At 40.5% G+C, this 26,041-nt stretch overlaps 1 protein-coding gene across 1 annotated transcript in view; it reads right to left on the reverse strand.

The window, feature by feature from the left end:
• LOC108013900 (uncharacterized) overlaps positions 1–22,956 on the reverse strand; it is a 35,795-nt gene extending 12,839 nt beyond the window's left edge. The window contains 3 exon segments of the mRNA XM_070995527.1: positions 22,014–22,464; positions 22,499–22,589; positions 22,592–22,956. Of these exon segments, the coding sequence (XP_070851628.1) occupies positions 22,014–22,464; positions 22,499–22,589; positions 22,592–22,613 (564 nt within the window). The 5' untranslated portion in view covers positions 22,614–22,956.
• Positions 22,957–26,041: the final 3,085 nt, after the last annotated feature.

Genomic DNA, 26,041 nt, shown 5'->3' on the forward strand with positions numbered 1-26,041 from the left:
AAGCCTCTATCTATAAGCGCAGTACTTACGATACAGCATGGATTATAAATAAAATTCAGTATGTAAATATTACCTTACAAAACTAGATATATTCCAGTAACATCATATTCTTATAAAAATGGATAAAAAAATACAAAATATTACCTAAATTGTTATAAGGATTGTACTCTAACCATTCTATATCACAGAAGTTTAGTTATTGATTTTTCTTACTTCTTCAAGCCAATTTATTTAAAGATCGCCTATATTTTAAGTCTCCCATAATTGTTCCTTTCAATTTAAACATGGATTCGTAGAAGTAGAAACTCATTTAAAACATATTTATTTAGGACATCAATTTCAGTAACGAGACAGAAAAACACTGCACATTTATTTTATCCATTTTTTATGGGTGAGTGATATTCATTAATGCAATGTTAATTAAATGCAAAACTGAAAAAATGCTAAGTAAACATTTAACTAAAAACCAGTGCCATACTTTGAATAATTCGCAAAAAAAGCGACCAGACTCATGCCGTGAACCAACTTTCTATACCCATTAAGTAATGCCAACAAATTTATTGACTTGTCCTGGCTGGGAGACTTAATGCCAAAGTTTCACCGCTGCCTGCATGCGTTTTTGCGTTCGCAACGCTTTTTAAATGTGTTTGGGCCTCGGCGGTTTTGTTGGCGGCTTGGCGGTGGGAAAAGTTTTTCATATTTAATTTGAGGGCCACCCACCGCCCCCGCAGAGTTTTCCACGCGGGCGTACACGGCGGAAAACACACAGCGGCCCAGACGCACTTTTTGAAAGGTGTTTGACCGGCAATAAGTCAATTTTGTGTACATTTTATTCACGCGAGGGGAGTTGTGTGTTAAGGTGTATGGTTTTTTCGGGGGGTTTTTTGGGTGATTTTCCGGGGGGTGGCGAACCCCCCACGCCCTTCAGGGAGTTGGCCACCAGAAATTCAATGATTAATGTGCGTTGGTGGAGCTGTTGAAGTGGGCGTGCTGCGAATGGGTTGGTCCAAGTCCCACACTGTGCGGATGGCAAAAGGTGGGCTCCTGTTTTCTTCCCTGAATCCCCATTCCGCTCCCAAAGCAGCGAAAACAGCGAAAAAAAGCCACAACGACGCTCAGTGACCTCAGCGAATTTCCAAAAGTTTATTAATTTATTGGATTCATGAAGTCATTCGGCATTATGCGTGGGGAATCGCATTTCCAGCCAAACGATTTGGGGTTGGGCCCTGGCCAGTTGGTTATTTACTTTGGCAAAGTATTAAATTTTGTTGGCTTTTGTGCGGCGGCAAGGCAGTCGAGCGCGGACGATTGGGCAATTCGATTTTAAAGGCTTAGAGAGCAGGCCGATGTAGTTTCCATTTAGTGCAGAACATAATATCTCATTGCCCCAAATGGGCGGTTGGGCATCGCAATCGGTTCGAAATTCCCCCGCTCCTTTATGGCTCATCAAATATAATTGCATTCGAAGTATTTGCGGGCGTGGTTTTGAAGAAATGGTCAAATGACGAAACATCAATAAAGTTAAGCCGATTAATTTCCGCAAAAACACACAGGAAATATTAAGCCCATGCAAATGCTTAGGTCCTTGAAATGATTTAATACCTCGAGTGAATGGAAAACAATGAAAGGCTTGTAAAATACAAATCGCATGCCCGGCCAAAAAGCAATTTGTAAATCGATAATTGGTAGGAATTTAATCTACTAGGAAATATATATATGTAGGAGAATTTAAATTAAAAGTCATATAATGCTCGCAAACTATAAATTGGTTTTCAAAAGTACTGTTTATTTTTAGAATCTTTTCATTTAATAATATTTTTGTTTGCAATTTATACTGTTTTAATTTTTGCATAATCATATAACTAGGAATAATTCCTTTTATTAGTAGAATATTTACATGCTGAAATTTAATCTGCAATAAAGGAAAATATTTTCGAACATTTAAACTATAAATCATTTCAATTTAAAAATCAATAGGTGTCTCCTTTATTACTAGAATATTTACATGCTGAAATTTAAGCTACCAAAAATGAAAATATTTATGAAAATTTAAACTATAGGTCATACCTATTTAAGAATCAATGAGTGTCACCCGATATTTGAATTAGATATTTTTGTACAATTTGATATGTTCGTATTTTCTTAAAATCACATGTCTGGGAGTAGTACCTACTTTTACTTAAATGTTTTTTTTTTAAACACCCCCCATTTCAGCTGTCTTGAACCCATAAATTTCCCTTCCCCATAAAGAACCGTGAAAGGAATTATTCCATGTCAATTAGCTAATACTTTGGTAGCCACACGCGTAGAAAAATACCATATCGGGCAGTTTGTCACGGAATTCGAGGGGGTTCCCCATTCTCAACTAACTCAATTTGTATGCGGAGTCAACAAATGCAGCTGCGTTTGGTGTGCATGTCGATGTGCGTGCTTTGTGCATTCAATTGGCCAAGTGCAGCGCACTCTGGGCCTGGCTATTACACGGCAATTATTTAATTAATTAAAACTAGCCGAAAGCGTATGTAAATAAATGCGGAAACAAAAACACAGATAAAAGGTAATTAACTAATCAAAACACAAAATGCAGCACACACAAAGGCACCTGCATACTTGCCACCATATATGTGTATGTGTATATCCTGGTATCCTTTTGGCCCTTATGCGAGCGTGTGTGTGTGTGTGTTTGGGCCAAACTAATCAATGCACACATGAGCTCGGGGGTAGGTTTAATTTTCGCTTTAGCATGCACATCACACATGCCAGGCAGCCAGCCAATCGGCTTAAACACATTTGCCAATACACGAGATAAACAAGCAAACAAACAAAAAACGACAAACATGGCTGGCGTACAAAAAATCAAAAAAATGAAAATTTACGTAGCATTTTAATAGGTAAAGTTTTCCCTTTAATGTTTATTGGGCTTGTTTGTTGTTGCTGCGGGTTTGCAGCTCGCTCCCTTTCTTTTTGCCAATTTTTCTCCCCTACATATATATATGTTGCATTTTTTGTTTTTGGTTTTATTTTTGCCGCATTTCATTAAATAAAACTTTGCCCGCAGCAGCCAGAGAGTACTGGAGACGAGCTAGTTGTAGAATTTAATAGCTGCACCCCAGTTAGTTACAACCTGTGCCACGACCCCAGTGCGAAACAGTGGGTGGTTTGGGTGGTTTGGGGGCGGTTGTCGCCTGCATAAAACACAGAGCCACCCAGCACTGAGCAGAAAGCAAAAAACTGCAAAAATAAAGCTAAATAAAATGCCATCAAAAGTGCCAACCTTGAGCACTTGGTTATTAAAATGCATTCAACCAAAATCTAAAAACTACTAAACTAAAAAACGAGCACGTTGAGGCTGCTGCTGCAGCTCCTACTGCTCCTCCTGCTGCTTTTACTGCCTTTACTGCTAAAAACTAAACAACTTTCCCAGGGAAAAGTGAGGCAGAGGCGCAGAGATTGAGATGGAGGAGTGACTGCAGCTATTTGGCCATTGTTGGCAGCCGCCAGGGGGCGTGTAGCGCCCACAATTTTGTCGTTACACTTTCTAGGTGCCCGGCTCCTCCACTCCACTCTTGCCATTTTTTTTTTTTTACTATTTTTAACCAGCGGACGCCTTGCGAAAAATAATTAATTTGCATAATCCTTTGTAGCACTTTGCTTCATTCATGCCCGGCACGTTGTTGGCTCGCTCCTTCGCTTTTTCGCTGCAGAGAAGCTCTGGCCAAGCTCTGCGAAATTCTGCAATGCAAATTACCTTAAGTGCGGGCCACACAACACATCACCCGCAAAAAGAAAGCTGAAATGGTTACGAAAAGGGGGTGGGGGGTTCTGCACTGTACATGGCACTAAACAACCTCAAATCCTCATAGATCTTAAGTTATGTGCCGACACACTCACACACTCACCTGCCCAGGTGGCAGTGCGTTTAGCCGAGCGAAGGCTGCAGCTGTCTTCTCTCATGTCGCGACTCTGGCTGGCGAATGTGTAAAAAGCACCTGCTGCAACTTATTTAGCCGGGCTGCGGAGCCCTGGAACCAGTCTGTGGTGCCTGGTGCCTGTGCTCCTCCTTCTGGCCAAGATGCGGGTGGCTGGGAGCTGAAAGCTGCGGATGCCTGCCTGGCTGCCTCACTGCCTCACTGCCACTGCCTGCACTTCATCACACAAGTCGCCAACAAGTGCCTACAAGCACATGAAATAAGCTGGACCTGCACTGCAAGACGAAACTTGGGCTTGTATAGCCAACTCAAGTTGTTCGGGTGAGGATTACAAAGGATTTTTTTAGTTTAGGTCTAGTTTTTACCCTAATTAAAAGGGCTACGAAACAAAAATTTCTTAAAGAAACGGACCGTTGATATGTTGCTTGATTTCCATTTTGTAGGTTTTTGTTTTTTAAGTACATACTTAACCTATTGTAGTTATCTCATATGTAGTATTATTTTCAACAATATTAGGTCAATTTTTGATGTCAATTAGTACCCTTTACCTGCTAAAAAATAATAAAACCATTAAAATTATACTGCTCTTAAAAATATAAAAAGATATTAAACTCATTACAAAAATAAAAAAGAAATGTTGTTACATTTAGTGATTAAGTTAAACATTTGTTTTAAAAAAATTAAATATTTTTCAAATTTCTCAAAAAGTTTTTTTTTGATGTTACTCGCAAAAAAATGTTGCCTTATAACACATATATATTTTATATATCTATGTTATACCTGCCTTGAATCTATGTGTTGGAAAATATAAAGTTTTTAAAAATTGTAAGTATTCTTAAAAGCATTAACATAAAAATGTAATACAATAAAAGTCCCTATTTGGAATAATTCTTAAACTTAGAATATGATCTCAAATTGTAAATTCAGAAATAAAATAAAATCAAATTGCCTCTTTATAATTACCTAAAAAACTAAAAAGTCTGATATTTAAGAACAATTTAAATTAAATTAATAACAATATATATACATACTTATAATAAACTTAAATTATTATCGTAAATTTTTTTTCGCAAAAAAAAATTGTACCTATTTTTTAATCACTTTCAAAACAATATTATTCATTTAAGTGTAATTCAGTCATTCAGTGGAATAAATCTTACACTTAGATTATTATCTCAAATTGTAAATTCAGAAAAAAAAATTAATCAAATAGTCCGAATAATAAGTACCTTAAAAACAGAACTTTTAGTTATATTCTGTTAGTTATATTCAAAATCAATATCATTTATATCTGTTTCTAACTTATATTAATATTTAAAATGGTGAGTTCAGAGAAAAATGTAAATTTATCAATCAATGACTGCCTTAAAAAACCTTATAATAATAATTTAACCATCAATAAAATTCTCCCAGTGGATTAATTCTTACACTTAGATTATTATCTTAAAATGTGAAATTCAGGGAAAAAGTTTTTCGTGTAAAAAGCTGGAAACTGGGACTTGAGAGCCTTGGCCCTCGAGGCAACACCCAAACACTTGGCTTCAACATTTGGTTAACACGATATTTCTTGCCGCCCCTGATTTCTGCAGCGCTCCATCTCCATCTTGGCTTTCAGCTCCCAGTTCCCCAGATCCTCAGACCCCTTCTTCCAGTTACCATCTCCCAGTCACCAGTTCCCAGTTCTCATCTCCTGGCTCAACTGCAACGCAACTGCAGCTCGGGGCACATCAATTTGGCTCAGGATCTCAAGATGAGCGAATGCCTGGGCAAATTAGTGCAGCGTCAAGCGGCGGTGGAAATTTGTCCGCTGTCAGTTTTGCAGCCTGAGCTGCCCTCTGATTTATGCCCCACTTTGCGGAGTGGCCAGCACGTAGCAAACAACAAAAAAAGTGGCAAGAGGAGGTGGCCTGTTGGACAAGACAGTCAGCCTCCAATTGTGCTCGCTGTTTTGGCCAGTGTCCACCGCTCAGGCCGGGTTACATAACTATAACTCACTCGCCCGCTGACGACCTGGGGGCATTCTCAGATTCTCGGCGGTCGACTTGCTCAATTTGCCATATATAACACGGGGCGCCTTGCTCTTCATTTTGTGTGCCGGTTCTTAACTATTTTTCAAAAAAGAAAAAAAGGGAAGAGGAGCCAGGAACAAAAAAGAAAGGTGAAAGGGGGGGGCTCTCCTTAAGTAATGAAGCAAGCGCTGGCAGTTTTGTGGGTGCTGCTTCATTTAGTATGCCAGGTTATATAGACCCCCAGGCCCCCCCCCTTTTCGATGGTTCGTAGACCTGGGCAGTATAAAATTTATGCTATAATACCGTTTGTCCTTGCTGAGGCGTCTCTTCCCTGAGTTTTCACTGCCTGAGTTTTCACCGGCTGAGTTTTCCCGGCACCGAGTACCGGCACCCAAAGTAAAGTAAGTATTTTTGGGTATTTGCATAAATTTTCTTAAGTGCATCAGGCAGTAAATTGCAATCGATGTTGTTGTTGCCCCGGCAAGCTGCTGTTGTTGCTGGTATTTTCCTTTGGGCCCTCCTGCTGCACGCTCTTTGCATTTCTGCTGCATTTTTTTTTTGTGTTTTTGCCTTTCAGCTGGCTGCAAATTATATAGCACACTTTCCACACCTGGACAGGCCGACGTCGACATCGCTGGCCACGGCAACAACTCAACGCCCGGCTCCACTGCCACGCCCCTTTTGGCCATGGTCCTTACCCTCAGCTACTTCCGGACTGGCTAACACAAACACACACAGAGAGAGAGCAGCACACAGACACCTTCGACATGAGCCTTGGTGTCTGGCAAATTGTTTTCAAGGAACATGCAAAGCGCAAGTATTTAATTAATTTTTGCATATTTTATCTGTTTGAATTTGTTGAAGCATGTTCGAGTGGCCCGTCTCGCTTGTAAGCTGCTATCTTGACTCTGGGCCAGCGTTGAAATGCTTAAGCCATTGATTGCATCTAAAGTGGCGCTATTTATACGTTCGGCTTCATTTAAATAAATTTTAAATAAAGCACAGCCAAGTGGAGTCCGTGAAAGGAGGGCCACTGCGGTGTTTCCACAATTTAGGAGACAACAGGGGCGAAATCAATTAAAAAGCTGGTCAAAGTTCAGAAACTATTACAGAGCTTTAAAGGGTAAAGGGTTTATGTGGATTGCTGTTCTCTGGAAAATCTGTACAGAAAGTTGGATTTTGTTGGAATCAACTCAATGCAAACTTTATCCATTTTTGAATTTTCTACACATCTCATGTCAATAAATAAATAAATTTTAAATTAAAATCAAATACCATCTTAAAAACCTATAAAAACTTCAATAGATGAACATCATTGACAGTATGTAAACTTATTTTTTTGAGTTCATAATTTTCAGTCAACAACACAGTTACATATTTACCTTACTATCAAACACTTTAACCAATATCTATAAATAATTATTTCAATAAATCCTAAAGAGCGAAAAAATGTGGCAAATATTTACCAGCGATTCCCAGGCGATGCGCCCTGATTTTTATTTACACAAAAATGAATTGAAAGACATTTGGTGTACATGGAGAAAATCAACTGAAGTGAGGCCAAATTCTATTTCCACACGAATATAAGCTGCGGCTTATATAAATTTTATAAAGTTGCTCCTGAGGTAAGCCAAATCAGAGTAGTTTCGTGTGTTACTTTGTTGGTTGCTTTCAAAACTTTCTCGGTCAGCAGATACATGGCCCACAACCTATATACCAGGACCGTATTTATACAGTATGTGTGTGTGTATATAGCTTGGCCAGAAATATATATATTGGGGCTACCCATTTCATAAATTGTCTTGCAGAAAATGCGGCTGCTTCTCTGTCTCCTTGTTCTTGCTTTGCTTTGTTCGAAAATCAATTATGCTGTCATTGTCATGCTTTTGACCCCATGCCATCCCGATCCTGGCCCCCAAATCCAACACCCCGCACCCCCTCAAAGGTCGGACCTCAACTGTTATCACACCTAGCGCTGTTTAAAAACACGTTGCTCAAACATTGACTGTGGACGCCCCCAACTCTTGGCGGCCCGGAAAAGCCAGGGCTTCCCGCTCTCCCGATTTTCCGATTTCCCGCTTTCCGATCCCCATTTCCCCATCATAATGGTATAGGGGGCAGGGGGGGGCTAGCGTGCAGCGCTCCCCGTTTTACGTGCCCATAATGGACCCTCATCAGTCTCATTATTTATGCGACGTGCGGTTTCTTTGGATTTTGTTAGATTAAAAAGTGCCTGAGGGTTTTGTTGAGTGGCCAGAGCGTCACTGTGGTCAGTGTGTATATATGTGTGTGCAAAGGTCTAAAGGTAAAGCAGGTCAGGCCGGTCAGGTATTGTCGTTCTACGAGGCCCTGCCAACAGCCAACAGCTAAGAGCCAACAGCCAACGCTCAACTGGCCCTGGCCCTGCTTGTTTACGACCTTAGCACGCGCCCCTTTCACCTCAGTGACTATTTGTTAAATTTACAAAACGGACAGGACGGACGGTTCGATTGGGGGATACCCTCTGGAAGGATCAACGGAGGACAAGGGGTGTTAATTCCTTAAAGATTGTACGGGAAAGTATGCTAAAACTTGGGGAAAGCCTGGTCTTTAAGGGGGGGAGATCGTTTTATGTTATCATTATATATTTATGGCTATAAAGACTAATACATGGTTTTCGAGGAATCAAAGTTTTCGATAAGTAATATGAATAACCAAATAAAGAAGAATGCTCAGAAAAGAATGGAGATACATGGAACAATTCATCAAGGATTATATGGTTTTTAATCCTTGAGGAATTATACCACGTATCGTCTCTTCTTTTCAAAGAATTCTTTCATATTTCATTATTCATATAACTTATCGTAAACTTTGATTTTATATTAAAAGGATTAAAACCATTTATCGGACAGGAAAGAAGGATATTATTTTCTAAATCAATTAGTTTTTAGTAAATTCAAATAGAGTAATCTATTTATTTATTAATTTAAGTCATTTTAAGTTTAAATATTTTATTGAATTTATTACTGTTTAGTTTAGATTACTCTATTAGAATTTATTAATAACTAATTGATATAAAAAATAATATCCATTTTCCAGTCCGATAAATGGTTTACTATAAGTTATATAAATAATTAAATAAGAAAGAATTCAATGAAAAGAAAAGAATATACGTGGGATAATTCCTTAAGGTTTAAAATTTGTAACTACCTTATTAGTTCTAATATCCCTTATTAAAGATATATTTTCGACATTAGTATCATTACCTGTCTCTACAAAAAATTCGTTACAATATGTTAACCACTTTTTTAGTTCCGAACTATATTTATCACTGCAGCAAAGCTCTCTCCAAGCACTAATTAAATCAGCGAGGGCACTAAAACAATCAATCCGAGTCCACCCCGCATCCCAGTTCCCAGTTCCAAGTTCCCAAATCCCGAATCCCGTATCCCGACTACCCATTCCCGAAGACGGGGTTCCAGAGTAATGGGCCATAAACACAGTGTGCCCGGTCCGGCTAAAAGATTGGCATTAGTAATGCGTTTCCTCTTTTCCCGGTTTTTCCTTTTTTTTATACCACCGACAGGCTGCCGACTGCAAAGTGGAGCTGGTGTTCAAAGATTAATGCGACAGCCATTGAATATTTATTAGTTGTTACTTTGCATATAATTTGTGGGCCAGGCCCGGTTTTCTGAACTGCCATTGATTTGGCCATTTGAATGTGGAACCTGTCGGCCTGTTGACTCTGCGGTTTTAATTTGTCAGAGTGCGCTAATACGAAATTAATTTGCCCAGGCTAACAGGGGGACGGGGCTGCCAAGACACTTGTCCAGTTTGCGGCCAAGACAAATGGCGTCTGTTGTTGAAAAATAAAAAAAAAAAGAAGGGAAAGGAAAGGAAAAAGAAGCATTCTTTTCGTGCTGCTGGCTGGCTGTGTGGAAGCAATTACATTAAATAAAACAATAACAAAGAGAGTGTAAAGCGGACAAACAAACAAATAAACAAGCCGACAAACAAAAGGCAAACCCAAACACACATGCTGGCCGAAAGGCAAGACAAATTGTTGCAGCAGCTGCATGTTGTGCCAATAAACAAAGCCAAAAGGGGGGCTGAATCAAAACCAAATTAAATAAAATAAAATAGAGCAAACAAGGCAGACCAAATAATAAGAATATTGCATTAGTTTTAGTGAATGCCTGGGGGCTACTTTCGGATCGAGAGTCCTTTCAGTACGAGTTCGAGACTTCGAGACCTCCGCAAGATGGCCGGCTGGGCAGCGGCTAAAAGCATTAACCGCACTGACAGCCCAACAACCGACAAGCTGGTAACACACACGAGTCCAAACAGGACGAAGGACGAAGGACGAAGGACGAAGGATACCACATCCACATCCACATCCACACACACTTGCACTTGACTGCATCGGCGGTCCAAAGCTGGTGACACGCTCCTACAACGGCGACAACATGGTGCCACTGAAAACGGGAGATCGGGAAAAGCGGGGAAAAGCGGAAAAGCGGGCCAACAGGAGCTGAAGGAGCAACAGCATCCGAATTGGGATTGCCAGCCCTGCCCGAAAGCAAAATGTTTTTACACTTAAAGACAAAACCAGAGATTCGCCCCCAAACACACAGCCCTCTCAGCTTGTCAGAGGTTGGGCGCGAAAATCCCAACCCATCTGAACCCATACCATCTGAACCCATCCCATACCATCCCATCCGCCCAGCTTTTCAGTTTGGACTCCCAACATTGAAACGTTTGCGGCTGCGGTTTGTACTTTTTGGTCTTTGAAGCTATGCAGTTCTGTGGGTGGGCAGTGGGTGGTGGGTGGTTGTGGGTGGCTGGCTAACTGGCCAAAAGGGGCCGTGGGTTCTGTGCTGTAGTGGCCAAGTCCTCGGCAAGCTGTTGTCGCTTTCATCCTCATCCTGGCATTGCATTGACAGAAGATTAGTGTGAAGCAACAATGTGAAAACAGCGCTGCAAGGGTGCCACACACACACTGACACGCTGGGGAAAAATATGATATAATATACACACAGATACAAAAAAAGTATCTCAGTCATTTCAATTCAAATTGCAGTAATATAATTAATCTGATTAAGATGTATTTTAAATTAAATCATTTTTTTAAGATATCCCTTATATTTTAAGCAATTTGAAACCATTTAACATTAAAAAAATAGTTTTATTTAAGACATAGAGATCTTAGTCATTTAATACTTAAGCCTAATTAAAATACAAAAACATATTTAATTTGACTAAGATCATAGTCATTTAATACTTAAGCCTTATTTTAACACAAAAATATATTTAATCTAACTAAGATCGCTTTTAAATTGAATGGTTTCAAGAAATCTTTATATTTTGAATACTTTAAAATAATACAAAAATTTCAAATAAATTAAATTAAGACAGAATAATGCTAAAATATGTTTTAGGGGGGTTTCTTAATATATTAATATTATAAATTATATTAAATGAACAAAAATTACTATGACAAAAATTAAGAAGGTGTATTTATTTAGTGAATTGTATAAATATTTTCGTCACATAAGTTGATGTCATACCTTTTATATGTTTAAGTTGCGATTGTCTAGTAAAATCTACTATTTAACGTCCTTTACCTCCTTAAAAGGTGTTTTTGCTTGATATAAAATTAACAAATATTCAAAAAAAAAATGCTGGCTCTTAAGTCCTTTATATTTTCAATAGATGCATTCATAAACTTAAGAAATAGACTATGCGAAATACTACATTCATATTTTTGATAGAAGTTTTTATAAACTTTATTAGTGGGTTTAGTATAATATTAATTATATCAAGTATACGCCATGGTAATTGAAGATCATACCCCCCATTTTCCCCAGTGCACCGCAGACAGCTGCATTTGGCGAGGAAACGGATGACAGGGCCAGGAACTGGGGGCGAAGACATTTTTATTGCGGTGCGTTTGCTTTTTAAGTTGTTCCGAATTGCATTTGCCAGTGTCGCTGCTGCTGTGCGAGGGCCGCTCGAATATTACATAATTTAACGAAATTTAATAAACATCAACACCAACTGTGTGCGTCCTTTGTGCGCAAAACTTGAGCCAGGGTCAGAGGAGCAGCATCCTGAAGCTGCAAACTGTGAGGCGGCGGGGTTAAAGGTTAAAGGGGCTGGGGCAGCTAAAGCTTTATTAAATTTCACGCACGCCACGCTCGCTGGCGAACCTGAAAATAAATGCACATGCTGGAAAACTAGCACTCCAGCACCAGCGATCCAGCGATCCAGCGATTTTTGTGCTTTCGCTGGTGGAACGGTGAAATGGTGAAATGCTGGGCTGCCGAACTGCTGGTGACTGTTGCAGGCGAATGGGGTGCAAAATGTTTTCGCATCTGCATATAAATTCCTCTCATTTTTGTTCGCACTCCGACAGGCGGCAGGCAGGCAGCTTACACACGCTGTTTTGGCCACACTCCGCCGCTCCACCGCTGTTGCCAATATTTGCATTTGCATTCTATTCCACATTTCCTCGTTTTTTTCCCCCATACATATTTTTTTTTTGCCGCCCGCCATTGTCGCCTCCTGTACTCCTACACTGTTTACATAAACATTTCGGTTTTTTTTCACTCGTTTTTTTTTTGGTGCTACACAAAAACATTTCGCTGCACAAATTTACATTTAAATTAAATTTTAAGTGCATTTTCAAATAAACTAAGTTGCTGGGCGCAAAAAAGGAGAGACGAGTGAGGTTGTGAACGGTGGGGCAATCAAAACTCAATGCGTGCACTTTGTGTTCACGCTCCTGTGATATTCGCATAAGTCTGAAAGGGGCGAAGTGGGCGTGGTCCTGTCAACGACAGGTTACGGGTTAAATGCCAGCAACATGGCCAACACAACATGGTCGCAAATCGAGGTGCTAGTATTAAATGGGTGGGCCTAACAACACTGCCGCCGCCGTCACACATGGCCATATTGATTGTTATCAATTTTCGGTTATTACATGGCCAAGCGCCTGCCATTTTCATGGCGATTTTTCACTTGTTCAGTTTTTCAGCTAGGAATAAATTGTCGGGTGGCAATGGCAGAGCTGAAAATACACCATACACCGCTGGAAAAAAGGTATCTTATAAATACATGCCTCCCAAGACAGTAAATAACTTGGCCAAAAATTAAAGCCTGGCTTTCAAGCCCAGGGATCGCTTGGTGGTTATTGGTTTAGAAGAATACGACCCTGGCCAAAAGGGAAATTCACACCCCAAGCAGAAGTTTTGACTGCAGTTTCTGTGTCTGTTTCGGTTTCAGTTTAGTTTCCGTTTCGGTTTCCCTGCTCTGGTTCTCAACCGGTCCCAAATGAGGATTGGGTGCAAGTGGAAGAAGCCAAATAAAACATTACCGGGCAAAGTTTCTCTATGCATTTTTGATTGTTCTCAATTGTTTTGGCAATTGTTTGCAGGGTATCCCACGGTCCATTACCCTCCTCAGCTGCAAAATGTTTTTCATTTCGGTCTCTCTGCCCGACATTTCGTACTTGTTTCCATTTATTTACCAATTTTTGCGTTATATTTTTGGGGCAATAGCTAAATACGTATACGTATACGTGCATCCAAGAGAGATTTATGTTTTTGATTTTTATTGAAGCCGAGTGCATCGATTATACTAAAAGCAAATTGAACTAATAAACGAGATTTATAAATAAATGCTTGCCGCATGTAGATATTTATTTTTCGTATATCGCCAAGCCCACAAAAACCGAACTAAGCCGGCAAATAGATTCAGAACCAATAAGAAATACAGCATCAGATGGGCACTCGAACATGTTTGTATCTTTGCCAAATATGCTTTCTGCACTGGAATTAATTTATATTTTTTGGGCCTGCCACACACAGACACATCAATTTCAGACAGAAAGAAATTGTAATGGGAAAAATTTAGTTATGAAAAATATTAAAAGATATTTCTATAGAAATATATGTTCGTAATAAAGTCAGAGGTAAATATTTCTGTTAATGAAGCTTAAGATATAGTCAAAAGCTGAAATTCGATCTGGAGAGCTTATAGGGCGCTTCTTTTCATTTATTGCTTAATTTATATATGGCTGGGTAAATAAATGAAATGATGAAAAAGTAAAACAGCAGAAGCCACCAGTTGGCGACGCGGGAGGGACAAACGAAAATTAATGACAAAATTTAATGGACACTTGTACGGGGGCCACGCCCCCTCACCCAAACGCCCCCTTTTTCCCGCTGAGAGTGCGTGGATATGTTTACACACACTTATGCCGGGCTACACTCGCCGGCAATGAAGTTTACTTATACATTTAAGTACGCGTCGTATTTAATGGAGTGAAATTGCATGCCGCGCAGCGGGAAAACCAGCAGCAGGAACAACAACAACTGGTCTGGCGAAAAACAAACAACAAACGTTAAGATTGTTTGACGGCAGCCGCTTATGAAGCACCCTACTGCACTCCTGCACTTTGGCAGCCCGACGAACCCAATAATGTCTCGAGGTTGCCGCTGAAGTTGCCGCTGAAGTTGAAGTTGCGGCTCGAGTGGTGCGCTGATTAGCTGCCGGTTATCCCGGCAAATAAGTTGTGATATATCCCCCCGAATGCCGATCCCCCATCCCGAATCCCCCATCTCGAATCCCGCTGACATCTTAATGCGGGCGAAGGAGATGTTGGCACAGTTGAAGAGGCCGCCTGGCTGGCTTCGCATGATGGAATATTTCGAGCTGCAACTATTCAGGATACACTGAAAAAGTTTATACATAGGGTTTTTAAAAAAAATTATAATAGTCAGAAAGAAATCAGAATTTTGGATGGGATTCTAAATACGGGTTATACATGTATCTTGTAAGCTAATATTTTCTGTAAGAAGGTGTTAACCTTAAATGAATAAAAAATGCTTAAAATATAGGATTCCGCAGAAATCTTAGCTATATATGATACAAAATAAAGCAAATTCGGTTTTTTATATTTTTGTCTAAAAATCTAATTACCAGAAATAAAAGATACAATATTTATCCAACAATGAATTTGATTTGGTAATAATTCAATCTTCTATTAGAGTGCTAGGAAATAATATGTTAGTATTTATTACTTTACAAAGAAATTACTTAAAAGAATTAAATATTATAATAATTTAAACACATCCTGATCGTAATACACTAGTTTACTTATTTACCGAATAGGTGTACAAAAAATGAGCAGCAAATCCATGTCCTAACTAATTAAAAGATTTATATGTTAAAGAACGACTCATTTTAAATTCATACAATTTTCTTGTAGAGCATTAATTACTCACGTGAAAATGAATGTAGAAGATAATATAAGACTTCCAATTTGAAGAAAGGGTTATATGTATATATGTTTTTATGATTAATCAAGACATGTCATTAAAAATAATGGCAAGTTTTTAGATAGAAACGATGATATTATATAGTTTTTTTATGTGCAACCTCTTAATTGCGCCGAATGCTCTCAGGCCGGGGCTCATCACCATCACCAGATTAAGATGTAGTGCAAAAAATAATTCTCCCTAAAATGCAGCCGGTGTTAACTCCGTCATTCCGCCACACTCGCATTTAGGCATTCCGGCACTCTGGCATTCTGGCAATCCGGCATTTTGGAATTCTGGCATTCTGGCATTCTGGCACTCGTGGCTGCCTGAAGACGCCGCTTGGTGCAAAGGAACTTTCAGCTCATTAACTTAAAAACTTGCGGGGCTCTCGAGCTGGATCTTAGGATTTGCCTGAATGCAGAACATGCATGACAAAGCCGGCCCCGAGATGAACCGAGTCGAGGCTGCTCTGCTGTGTAGAGCACTCCAGCAAAAACAAGGGAGAACGCTATAGTCGAGTACCTCGACTATCAGATACCCGTTACTCAGCTAAATGGAGATATGCAAGCAGCAAAGCGAGATTAAAATGCGCCACCTACCGGCGGTATACAGATTTAAGCGTTATGGGCGTTAGAGTGGGCGTGGCAAATTTTTTTTTGGATCAATCGATAGGTGTTGACGAGACCAATACATTTCAGTTAAAATTTTTTATCTAGCATGAAAATTGTGGGCGTCACAGGGTTTTGCGGTTTGTGGGCGTTAAAGTGGGCGTGGCAAATTTTTTTTTGGATCAATCGATAGGTATTGACGAGACCAATACATTTCAGTTAAAATTTTTTATCTAGCATGAAAATTGTGGGCGTCACAGGGTTTTGCGGTTTGTGGGCGTTAAAGTGGGCGTGGCAAATTTTTTTTTGGGTCAATCGATAGGTATTGATGAGAACATTACATTTCAGTTAAAATTTTCTATCTAGCATCAAAACTGTAGGAGCCACAGTTTTGGGCGGTTTGTGGGCGTTAGAGTGGGCGTGGCAGTCTACTGAAACAAACTTGCGCTGCGTAGGAAGCTCAGGAATCTGCACGCCAAATCTCAATAGCCTAGCTCCCATAGTTTCCGAGATCTCAGCGTTCATCCGGACAGACAGACGGACAGACGGACAGACGGACAGACGGACAGACGGACAGACGGACAGACGGACAGACGGACATGGCTAGATCGACTCGGCTAGTGATCCTGATCAAGAATATATATACTTTATGGGGTCGGAAACGCTTCCTTCTGCCTGTTACATACTTTCCGACGAATCTAGTATACCCTTTTACTCTACGAGTAACGGGTATAAAAACCGCAGCATTTTTAATTTACTACAGAAATTACAAGCGAACTGCGAGAGCTGCGTGAGAAAAAGTATTTTTCTTAAAAGCACAAGGAGAAAAACATCGCAGAATGGGGGGGGGGGGGGTTCTTCTGAGGGGGTAGATGGAAATATAAATAAATAAAGCGAGGTCGAATGCAGCAGCAGCAGCAGCAGCACTCTCGTTCGTCCTGTTCTCAAACAGTTCGCCCAGCCCAGTCAGTCAAGTCACTTTGTCATTCCGAGTGGAGCGGCAGCATCAACAGCATCCTGCATCCGGCAGCCCGAATCCTGAGTCCTGAATCCTGCATCCCGCATCCCACATCCCGCATCCACACTCACATTTGCATGGCACATCAGGAGTCGAAGGAGGCGGACTGCAAGGATGTGGATCTCTGCTCTGCTGTTTTTGCCGCCGCCGCCCGAGTTCTTCATTCCCATTTCATTTTTTTTTTTGCTCGCCGGCGACGGGGCTCTTGTTGGTTTTATGCTGGCAGCGTGTATATTTAATTAAAACAGGATTAATCTAGCAGAAACAATACTTCACTAAATGCAGCAGCAGGAGCTGCGCGGAGCAGGAGCTGCCTGTGGTCCACGGACTCCAGCTTTAGCTCCATTCCCAGTTTCGGCTTCAGCTCCAGCCTGCGGCCTGGCTAACAGACTCGTTGGCTTGCCAGGCAGCCGGCAGCCGGATTGGGATTGGGACTGGGATTGGGGGAAAACTGGAGGAGGAAAGCCGTCGGAACCGGAGGCGGGCTATGCGGGAGGGGGTGGGCTATGTGGGCTATGTGGGGGATGCAGGTGGATGAGGTAAATGAGGTGGCTGAGATGACTGAGGCGGGGGCGGGGCTGACCTGGCTGCCAGATTCGTCCGAGCTTAACACAAACAATGGCGTTAACTGCTCACGCTCAGCCTCACTCACTCACACATACACTGGGGGAAAAGCAGGGTTCCAAAAACCAGGATCATATTTATTATTTAAGGAGTACTTCCTGTTTGAACTGCACCACTTGAAGTACCTACTATAAGGAGCTTTCAGTATTGAAACAAAAATATTGTTACCTATTGAAACATTATTATAAGGAAATGTTTGCATTTACCTATCAATAACTATTATAAATGTAACCTTTCTTTAACAGGCGATGTTTGTACTTACCTATGAATAATTATTCTAAATGTGATTTAAATTGAGCGCATTACTCTATACTTTCTTATAAATATGTATTCCATTAAAGCGCAAATTAATTCCCAACATTGAGGTTGTCAATAGCATAATCTTGTAACCCATTTGGATTATTATTGACGACTAACAAGCGAATGAATTTGCCTGTCTAATAAAACCCATAAACGTTTTTGAATATTTTTAAATATAGGTTTGTACCTACCTATTAATAAGTATTATAAATCTTTAACAGGCGATATTTGTATTTACCTATGATTAATTATTGTGAATATGGTCTCAAATGAAATCATATTAAATTCTTATATTCTATAATTTCTCATAAATAAAAATCTATCCTATTAAAGCGCAAATTGATCCCCAATATTGAGGTCCTCAATGGCAAAATCTGGTAAAATCTGATAAAGCTATAAACCTAATAAAAGCTATTTGACGACTAACAAGAGAATGAATTTGCCTGTATAATAAAACCCATGAACGTTTTTGAATGTTTTAAAATACAGGTTTGTACTTACCTATCAATAAATATTATAAATGTTATTTATCTTTAACAGGCGATGTTTGTATTTACCTACATAGTAATATCTTATATTCTATAATTGTATTTATTTATCTTATTTTATCCCATTAAAGCGCAAATTGATCACCAATATTGAGGTCTTCCATAGCATAATTTTAATACCCATTTGCAATATAAATCCCATAACAAACAACAAAATCTGATACAATTATAAACCTAATAAAAACTATTTGACGACCAACAAGCGAATGAATTTGCCTGTCTAATAAAACCAATGGAAGCTTTTGAATGAATTTAAAAACAGGTTAAAATGAAAATAATGTAGCTTACTAAAATTATTCATGGAGCTATAAATTAAATTGGTTTCAGCAAATTAAGAACATTTTTTGCTCAGTGCACACACTCGCTCGTCAGCTTTAATGCACTGGGGCCCCAAAAAGTATGCTACGCCTTTTGATACGTTATGCAGATCCTTGGCAGAGCGCCGCCGACAGCTTAGCAGTGCGCCTTCAATCATTCAACTTCAGCCTCGGCTTCTGCCGCACCTCTGCCGCACCTCTGCCGCCAACTTGACTCGGCGTTGCCAATCAAGGAAATTGCGTGCTCACATGTTAAACGGGTCGGATGAGGGGTGCCAAAACAGGACAAATGGGTGGGCATGGAAAAAAAATAACAGCAAACAGTGGGCTAAGCGCTTTTCGGCCATTTACTATCGACTTTAATTAATATTTGCTTGCCAAACTGCATGGCTTTCAGCAGCGACTATTAGCCGGGGCAAACAGTTTTAACAGCTTTTGCGGATGTTTTGACTTTTAGTCCATCGGGGCACATCAAAAAACTTGACTCGAGCGCAAGTCAAACGGAGGGCAAATAAACAAAATATGTTGCAAAAGCGTTAGCAAATTTCATCGCTGGCCAAATATTATTTCATTTTTAATATTTTCTGACCGACGCAAGGAAAACAAGGTTGCAGTAGATTGAAATCCAAGAGCCGAAAACTAAGAACCAAGAACCAGAACAAGAGCCCGACTGAACCTGGCTAAAATCCACACCAGGAAGTGCTATACACAGGCAATGCCAACAGGCAACAACAGAAACAACTACAACAACGGCAACATGAGTCGAAATTGTAGTTGTACAAACACGTCAGCTTTTAAATTACTTGGCCTAAAGGTAAATTGAGCGGAAGTTAAAATGTTGGAAAAACAGCACGAAAAAAGCAAAACCAAAAACACGGCGAGCTGGTCGCTGGGTGGTACAATGGGTGGTTTCCATGGGTGGGTGGGTGTGTGTATTTTCCCTGTGGGTGGTGTAACGGAATACAGTGGCAGTTAAGTGGAGGAAAAAGGGGAGATGGGCGGTGGTATGGTGTCCATAACAACAGCAACAAGACCGCCGAGTTCGTGGAGTGAAAAAGGCGGCACACGGCAAATTTGCCGGGAGTAAACGCAAGAATAATAACAACCGAAAGCAAGTTTTTCGGCTCAAGTTGTTGTTTTGCAGTGCTCTATTCGACTGCTATGAAATTCAGTGGCATACAGAACGTAATTTCAACTAAACGAACCGACAAACAAAAACAAACAGAGCCAACGAACGAAACAGCAGCGAAATATTATTTTAGCTCACTTGCATCCTTCCTGCAGCCTTGCGGCCACCAGGAGATTCCTGTTCCATGGCATGGCATGGTACACCTATACCACCTCCTATGCATTCATATGCCGGCGGGATAAGTTGGCGAAATTGTGCAATAATAAAATATTTGCAATGTACTCGAAGCGCGGCGGCTGCAGTGGCAAAACGCCAGCGACAGCGACAGCGGGCTGGCAACTGCATTTTCATAAAGTGCAGCTCATAATAAAGCCGCGGGTGGATGTGGCCGTGGATCTGGATGGTTCCAGGGGCTGGGTGCTTGGTTTTACACCCCCTCGGGGTCCAAATAAAAAGCACAAATAAATATGAGCAGCAGCAGCAGCAGCGGCAGCAGCAACAAGCCGAACCAAAACAAACAACAATGGCCAGGACCGTCGAGCAGGAAGGCCAAAACAAAAGCTGAAACAGCCAGAACAGAACTGGGCAGGAAAAAAAACAAAACAATACAAAAGGCGATGCAAAAAATATAATAAAGCCCGCGAAAATATTTGCAGCGGGCATTGAGAAATGTTGCGCAATAAAAATTGCATTTTTATGCTGATGTTTGAATTTCGCATGCAAATGAAAAACGAACAGTGCCAACCGAAAAATAACACTCGCCATTCGTGGCTCCAACGGAAGGCTCGACCTTTGGGTTACCCGATATCGGGACAAGGTCTCAACACCATCTAATGAGTGGGAAAATGACAAAACACCAGCAATATGCTTATCGCAATCATAATGTCAAAGGTCTCTTTTTTATGATCTCAACTGTCAGTCATGATATGTCTATCGTAAATGGATTCAATTATGCCATTTGACCTGGACAATAGCAAAAGTCTAAATATTATATGACTTGCCAAATGGTTTTAAAAAGGTTTTCTTTTTTTCAATTTATTTAATTGCTATCAGAATTGTGTACAAAACTATAATTTGAATAGGATCTGTCAGTCATGATATGTCTATGGCAAATGAATAAAATTATGCCATATTCACAAGGAAAAATTAAAAATCAAAATATTATACGACTAGCAAATGGCTTTATTTTAAGGACTGTTTTTTTTGTATTTGTATTGATTTGATATGATTTTTATTTGTATTTTGTATGGGGTTAGAGTTGTGTACAATATTATGACTAGCATTGGAGTTATCAGTCATGATAGGTCTATCGAAAGTTTATACCATTTTGTTATGGAAAAAATTGCAAATCTAAAAGGCTTCATTTTAATTTATGCTTTTTGAAATTTGCTTAGATTTATTTTTTATTTTTTTAGGTTGTTAGAATTGTGTACAAAAAGAAGACTAGCAATAAAAGTGTTAGTCATGATACATTTATCGCAGATAAATAAAATAATGCCACTTTGACAAGGAAAAACTCAAAAATCTAAACATTGTAGTCAAGCAAATGGCTTTGTTATTAATGGTTTATTTTCTAAAATTCGTTAGGATTTTTATTTTTTTTTTTATGGTGTTAGAATTAGCATAGGAACTGATAGAAGTTGCTGTCAGGGAAATTAAACTCAAAATCATTTTAACAAATCTAATCAAAAATTTCATTTACCAGAACGCAAAGTTCACTTAAGTGTTCAATGAAAAGTCTGGAATGGTGAAGTTCGTATTTACTTAAATAAAAACAAGCAGAAAATTTAAATCGAAATTAAAATGTTTACATATATGTCTGAAATTGGCTGCTGTGCTGGGCAAATAAGATCTTTTTATATGATAGGATAAAGCATAAAATACTTGATCCATTTGAAGTATTTTCTCCAACGGGCGGCCATCAAAAGTGAATGCCAGCATGCTCAATTGCAGTTTTGCGGGCAAATGGAGTGGATTTAATATGCCTTTGATACCCTCTGTCTGTCGTGTTGCATAGACAACAAAATGGTCTGGAAATAAAAAAATGGGGGAGCTGCAAGTGGGCTAGGAATCTAGGGGCAGGAAGTGGCGCTACCGCTGCCGTAGCCCCGCTTTTCCTCCCCTTCCAGGGTTTCGCGGATTTTCCCGCTTTTCCCCCGGATTTTCCCAGGCTTTTGCCCCCCGCCTTTTCCCTCTACTTTCTCTCCTACTTTCTCCCCACTTACCCACCGGCTTAGCTGAGACTTTGCGCCCACGCTCCACGTGTTTATGACTTTGAATTGCAACTTCATCCGCCGTGTGGGCCGCCCTAGTCCTTCGTCCTTCGTCCTGCTGCAGTTGTTGTTGCATTTCCCGCTGCCTTTGTTGTTGCTGCTGCTATTACCGTGTGCCGTTCGCTGTCGGTTGCAATGATGGCGGCGCATAGCGCGCATTGTGACGCGAAATGGCGTCGAGTTGAATAATCCAACATGGCGTTTTGTGCCGCCAACGCCGAGAGCAGTGCACTAGTATTTGTGTTCCCGGCCCCCCGTGTGTTTGTGTTTGTGTGCGCCGTTTGTGTGTTGTCTGTTTCCGGCAGCCGGATAAAAAACTTGGCGTTAAAGTGTTAATATTTTGAGTTTTGAGAGCGGACTGGCAGGACATGCAAATGCTGTACAACAACGTCTGAGAATATATACATACATACACCATATAAATGTATATGGTAGCGATGAGGAGGGGTCACCGGAGGAGCACCATAGAGCTGTTTCAGCTGTTTCCCTCGACGCTGACACTTGTTCAATTCAAATAGCACGCCAGAGCCCCGACATTGATGTCCTGGCACGGCATTCCGCCGCTTTTCCGCTTTTCGGGCCTAGCTCCGTCCGGAATCGCTTCGTTTTTGGTATGGAATCGGTGGGGAATCGGTGGGGAATCGCTGTGGAATGGAAAGCAATGGAATGGCGTGCCCGGCGAGCCGCATTTATGTTATCTTTAATTTTTCACAACCAAATTGGCCGTGGGAGTGCAGTTCGAATTGCCAGACAACAAGCATATTTATTTATATTGCCACGCCGCTCGACCCCAATGCGAACTGTCATGAAGTTACAGGCCAGTTGAGGCACTTCAGTTGCCACGAAATGGGAGAAATTCTGCCGGGCTGGGGAGAGATCAAGTCGAAACATTCGGGGACTTGGAGAGGCGCTGTCAATTTAATGAGATTTTCTAAAATAAAAGTGAAGGCAGACTGTAGAAAAAATTGTATAGTAATGTTACTTTGATTTTAAAATATTATATTTCATATTTAAATAATACGGAAACAAAATAATGTATGGTAAACATAAATCATTAAAGTTCCTTGACTTAATATGAAAGTAGCTGCATTAAGTTTAAAAATCTTCCATACGACTTAAATTTACTTTAAGCATTAGGTCATATTTCTACAACTACATATTAATTTCCTATTTTAAACAACTTATAAAATCCAGTAACAAGCTTAAATGAAAATAGTTTTCAATTAAATTTCCATGTTTAAAATATTAGAAACAGAAACTAATAAAAACCATAGCAAAAAGGATTTAACTGAGTATGAAATGGAGGGAATATAGTCCATCCTTACTTTATTATTTAAGTTTAGATTTAAGCAGATATAAGCATGTATATATACCATAATGTTGTAGTAATTATAAGCCTGTAAGCAATCAAATATTTAATACCAATCACATTATAAATATATATTCCAATTTAATAAAAATATGAAACTTTTTAAAACTAAATATTCTTATTTTTGCGTTATATTGGGAAGGGTAATCAATTTCATTTAATTTATTCCTTTTAAAATAAGTTTAAAATGTTCTTCCTTTGAACACAAACGTAGACAAAATCAATCACAAAGTGTTATCATATTGAGAGCAAAATGTTCTGAAAAAAAAGAACAAAAAAACCTTTTTATATACTAATTAATCCAAACATGTTCTTAAGTTAAGACCAAAATCAATTTGAAATGGCACGAATTCAACTCATTTCACTTTTCTGGTTCCTGCCATTTGCATTAATTATTAAACCTCAACCAATGGAAATATGAATTTTCAGGCCATTAAGTTAAGTTACGCAATTTTGGGAAGTATAAACATTTTCCTGAGATGCTGATAAATTAATTTCGACATGCCTTCATAAAATTATTAGATATTCTGCCAGGGTTTTACCTGATATTGAAACCTAATGCAGCCAGAATACCACCTTTGCAGGTATGTAAATTTGACTTATGCCAATTGGCAAATGCCGCATTACCCTCGGCTTGGCTCTGAACCAATGTTTGGCCAGCGCCCATTTGATGAGCACCGAGGGCTCACGGCAGAGCGGTCACAATTGATGTCTTGGCCAATTAATCAGGCGGGCAATGCATTTCGTGGTCAGTTTGCCCGAGTGCCGCCAATTAGACCGCTGCGGTAAGTGTTCGCTTAGCTGGAAAGTGCCGGCCAAATGGAAATGCTCATACCATGAATACTGAATGACAAATAAGGCGGCCAGCACAATCATCATCTTCATCATCATTATCATTATCATCATCATATATGGCGCCCAATTAAATGGTGCCTTTTCTTTGTCGGTTTATCGCTGATTGGCCGGTGTAAATTTCAGTTTTACTTAAAAATTAATTATCAGCAGGCTGGGATCGGCTTGTTGATTTTGCCAGACGGACGGATGGACGGATGGTCGGTCGTGTCACATTAAGCATACGCAGTGTGTGCGCAGCGCATAACTGCCGGCAAGCCAAGCAATCAAGCGAACTGCCACTAAAGCCCCGCATCCTCCGCAAAATCCCTCCCAGCAGCCGACGAACCAATTCCAGAGTCCGGCCAACAACTTGCAACTGCAAAAAAAACTGAACAGAAAAAGCAGGAAAAAACAGCTCGCGAATTGTCAGGCTGGCGTTTAAAACCAGTTCGCATCAATTTAAGCGGACATATGCTTAACTTTACTTGCGGTGATTTTTCAACTTGGCCCGCAGAGTTGCAGTTGCAGGTAGTAGTTACCTGAATATTTTCCCCCATCGTGGACTGGAGTGCTTTGCACATTGACAGCGTTAATTAACTTTTAATTTAATTTCGCGTAAATGAGTTTTTACTGTCAGCGCGCGTTGCTTTATTTAAGCTGACAAAAAACGCAATTTGCAATGCAAGAGTTTTTCGATGGGGGGAGGGGGGTACACAGGCGATCGAGCGAGCATGCTTTTAAGCGCGGTTTTCAAATGTGGCTGTGATGTCGTCAGCCAGTGTCAATTTATGCCGCCAAAGTGAAAATCCAAACTGAAAGATTTATGCAGGCACTGGCACACAAACGCACAAGCACACACTGTGTGCCATATATTTTATTTATATTTTTTCGCTGGCAAATGTGATTTATACGAAAAATCTCAGCAACAACACACGCACACACACACACACGGCTGCTGTGTGTGAAATATTTTGCAGCGTTTGAGCTTTTTAAATTCAATTTCCAGTCGGAGTGAGAGTTGCAGATGCATGGCGAGACGCGGATTCAGATTCAGATGTGGACTCGGATTCGGATTCGGATTCAGATGCCGATGGCAATGTCGATGGGTTGTCGAGGCCAGCCGTTGCATAAATAAGCGCTTTAGACCACTGTGCAGCAAGGAGGTGGGGGGGAGGCAGGGGCAGTGCTGTTTCGGTGGCACAGAAGGTGTGTGTTTTATTAATTGCCAGCGCCAATGCCGCAGTCGCCGCAGCAGCCGCGGCCAGGAGAAATATGCGAGCAATGCACGCATGCGGTTCCCTCAGTTTTTCCACCCCTCCCACTTTTTCCCACTCCCCCCTGAATTTTCCTCGCTTTTCACCCACCAACCAACCAACCAACCGAGTGCCGAGTGGCCAGTCGCACGTTATATCGTTAATGAAAACTGATTCTAGTGTCATTAACGTGCGAGCTCTCCAGACCAATTCGAGTGCAACGCGAGCAGTATCTTTCTGCGTCCTTGGGGCATCGCTGCCACCTCGCCACCTCGTCACCTCGCCACCAGGACAGGCTCCTCCTCCTCCTGCTGCTCCTCCTCCTGCTCCTCCACTCCATTGCCAGCGGGCACGACGAGTCATTTAAACTGATGCGTCGCCAACTGAGTGAGCAACTGATTGCGTCCTGCCACTCCACTGTCTGCAGTCCGCAGTCCACAGTCCACAGTCCATAGTCCTCAGTCCACTGTCCTCTTCCGATCCCCATCACCATCACCATCACCATCAGCATATCCCCCCGGCGGCATT

This window comes from Drosophila suzukii, chromosome 3 (assembly GCF_043229965.1).
Source record: "Drosophila suzukii chromosome 3, CBGP_Dsuzu_IsoJpt1.0, whole genome shotgun sequence".
In the NCBI taxonomy this organism is placed as follows: Eukaryota; Metazoa; Arthropoda; class Insecta; order Diptera; family Drosophilidae; genus Drosophila; species Drosophila suzukii.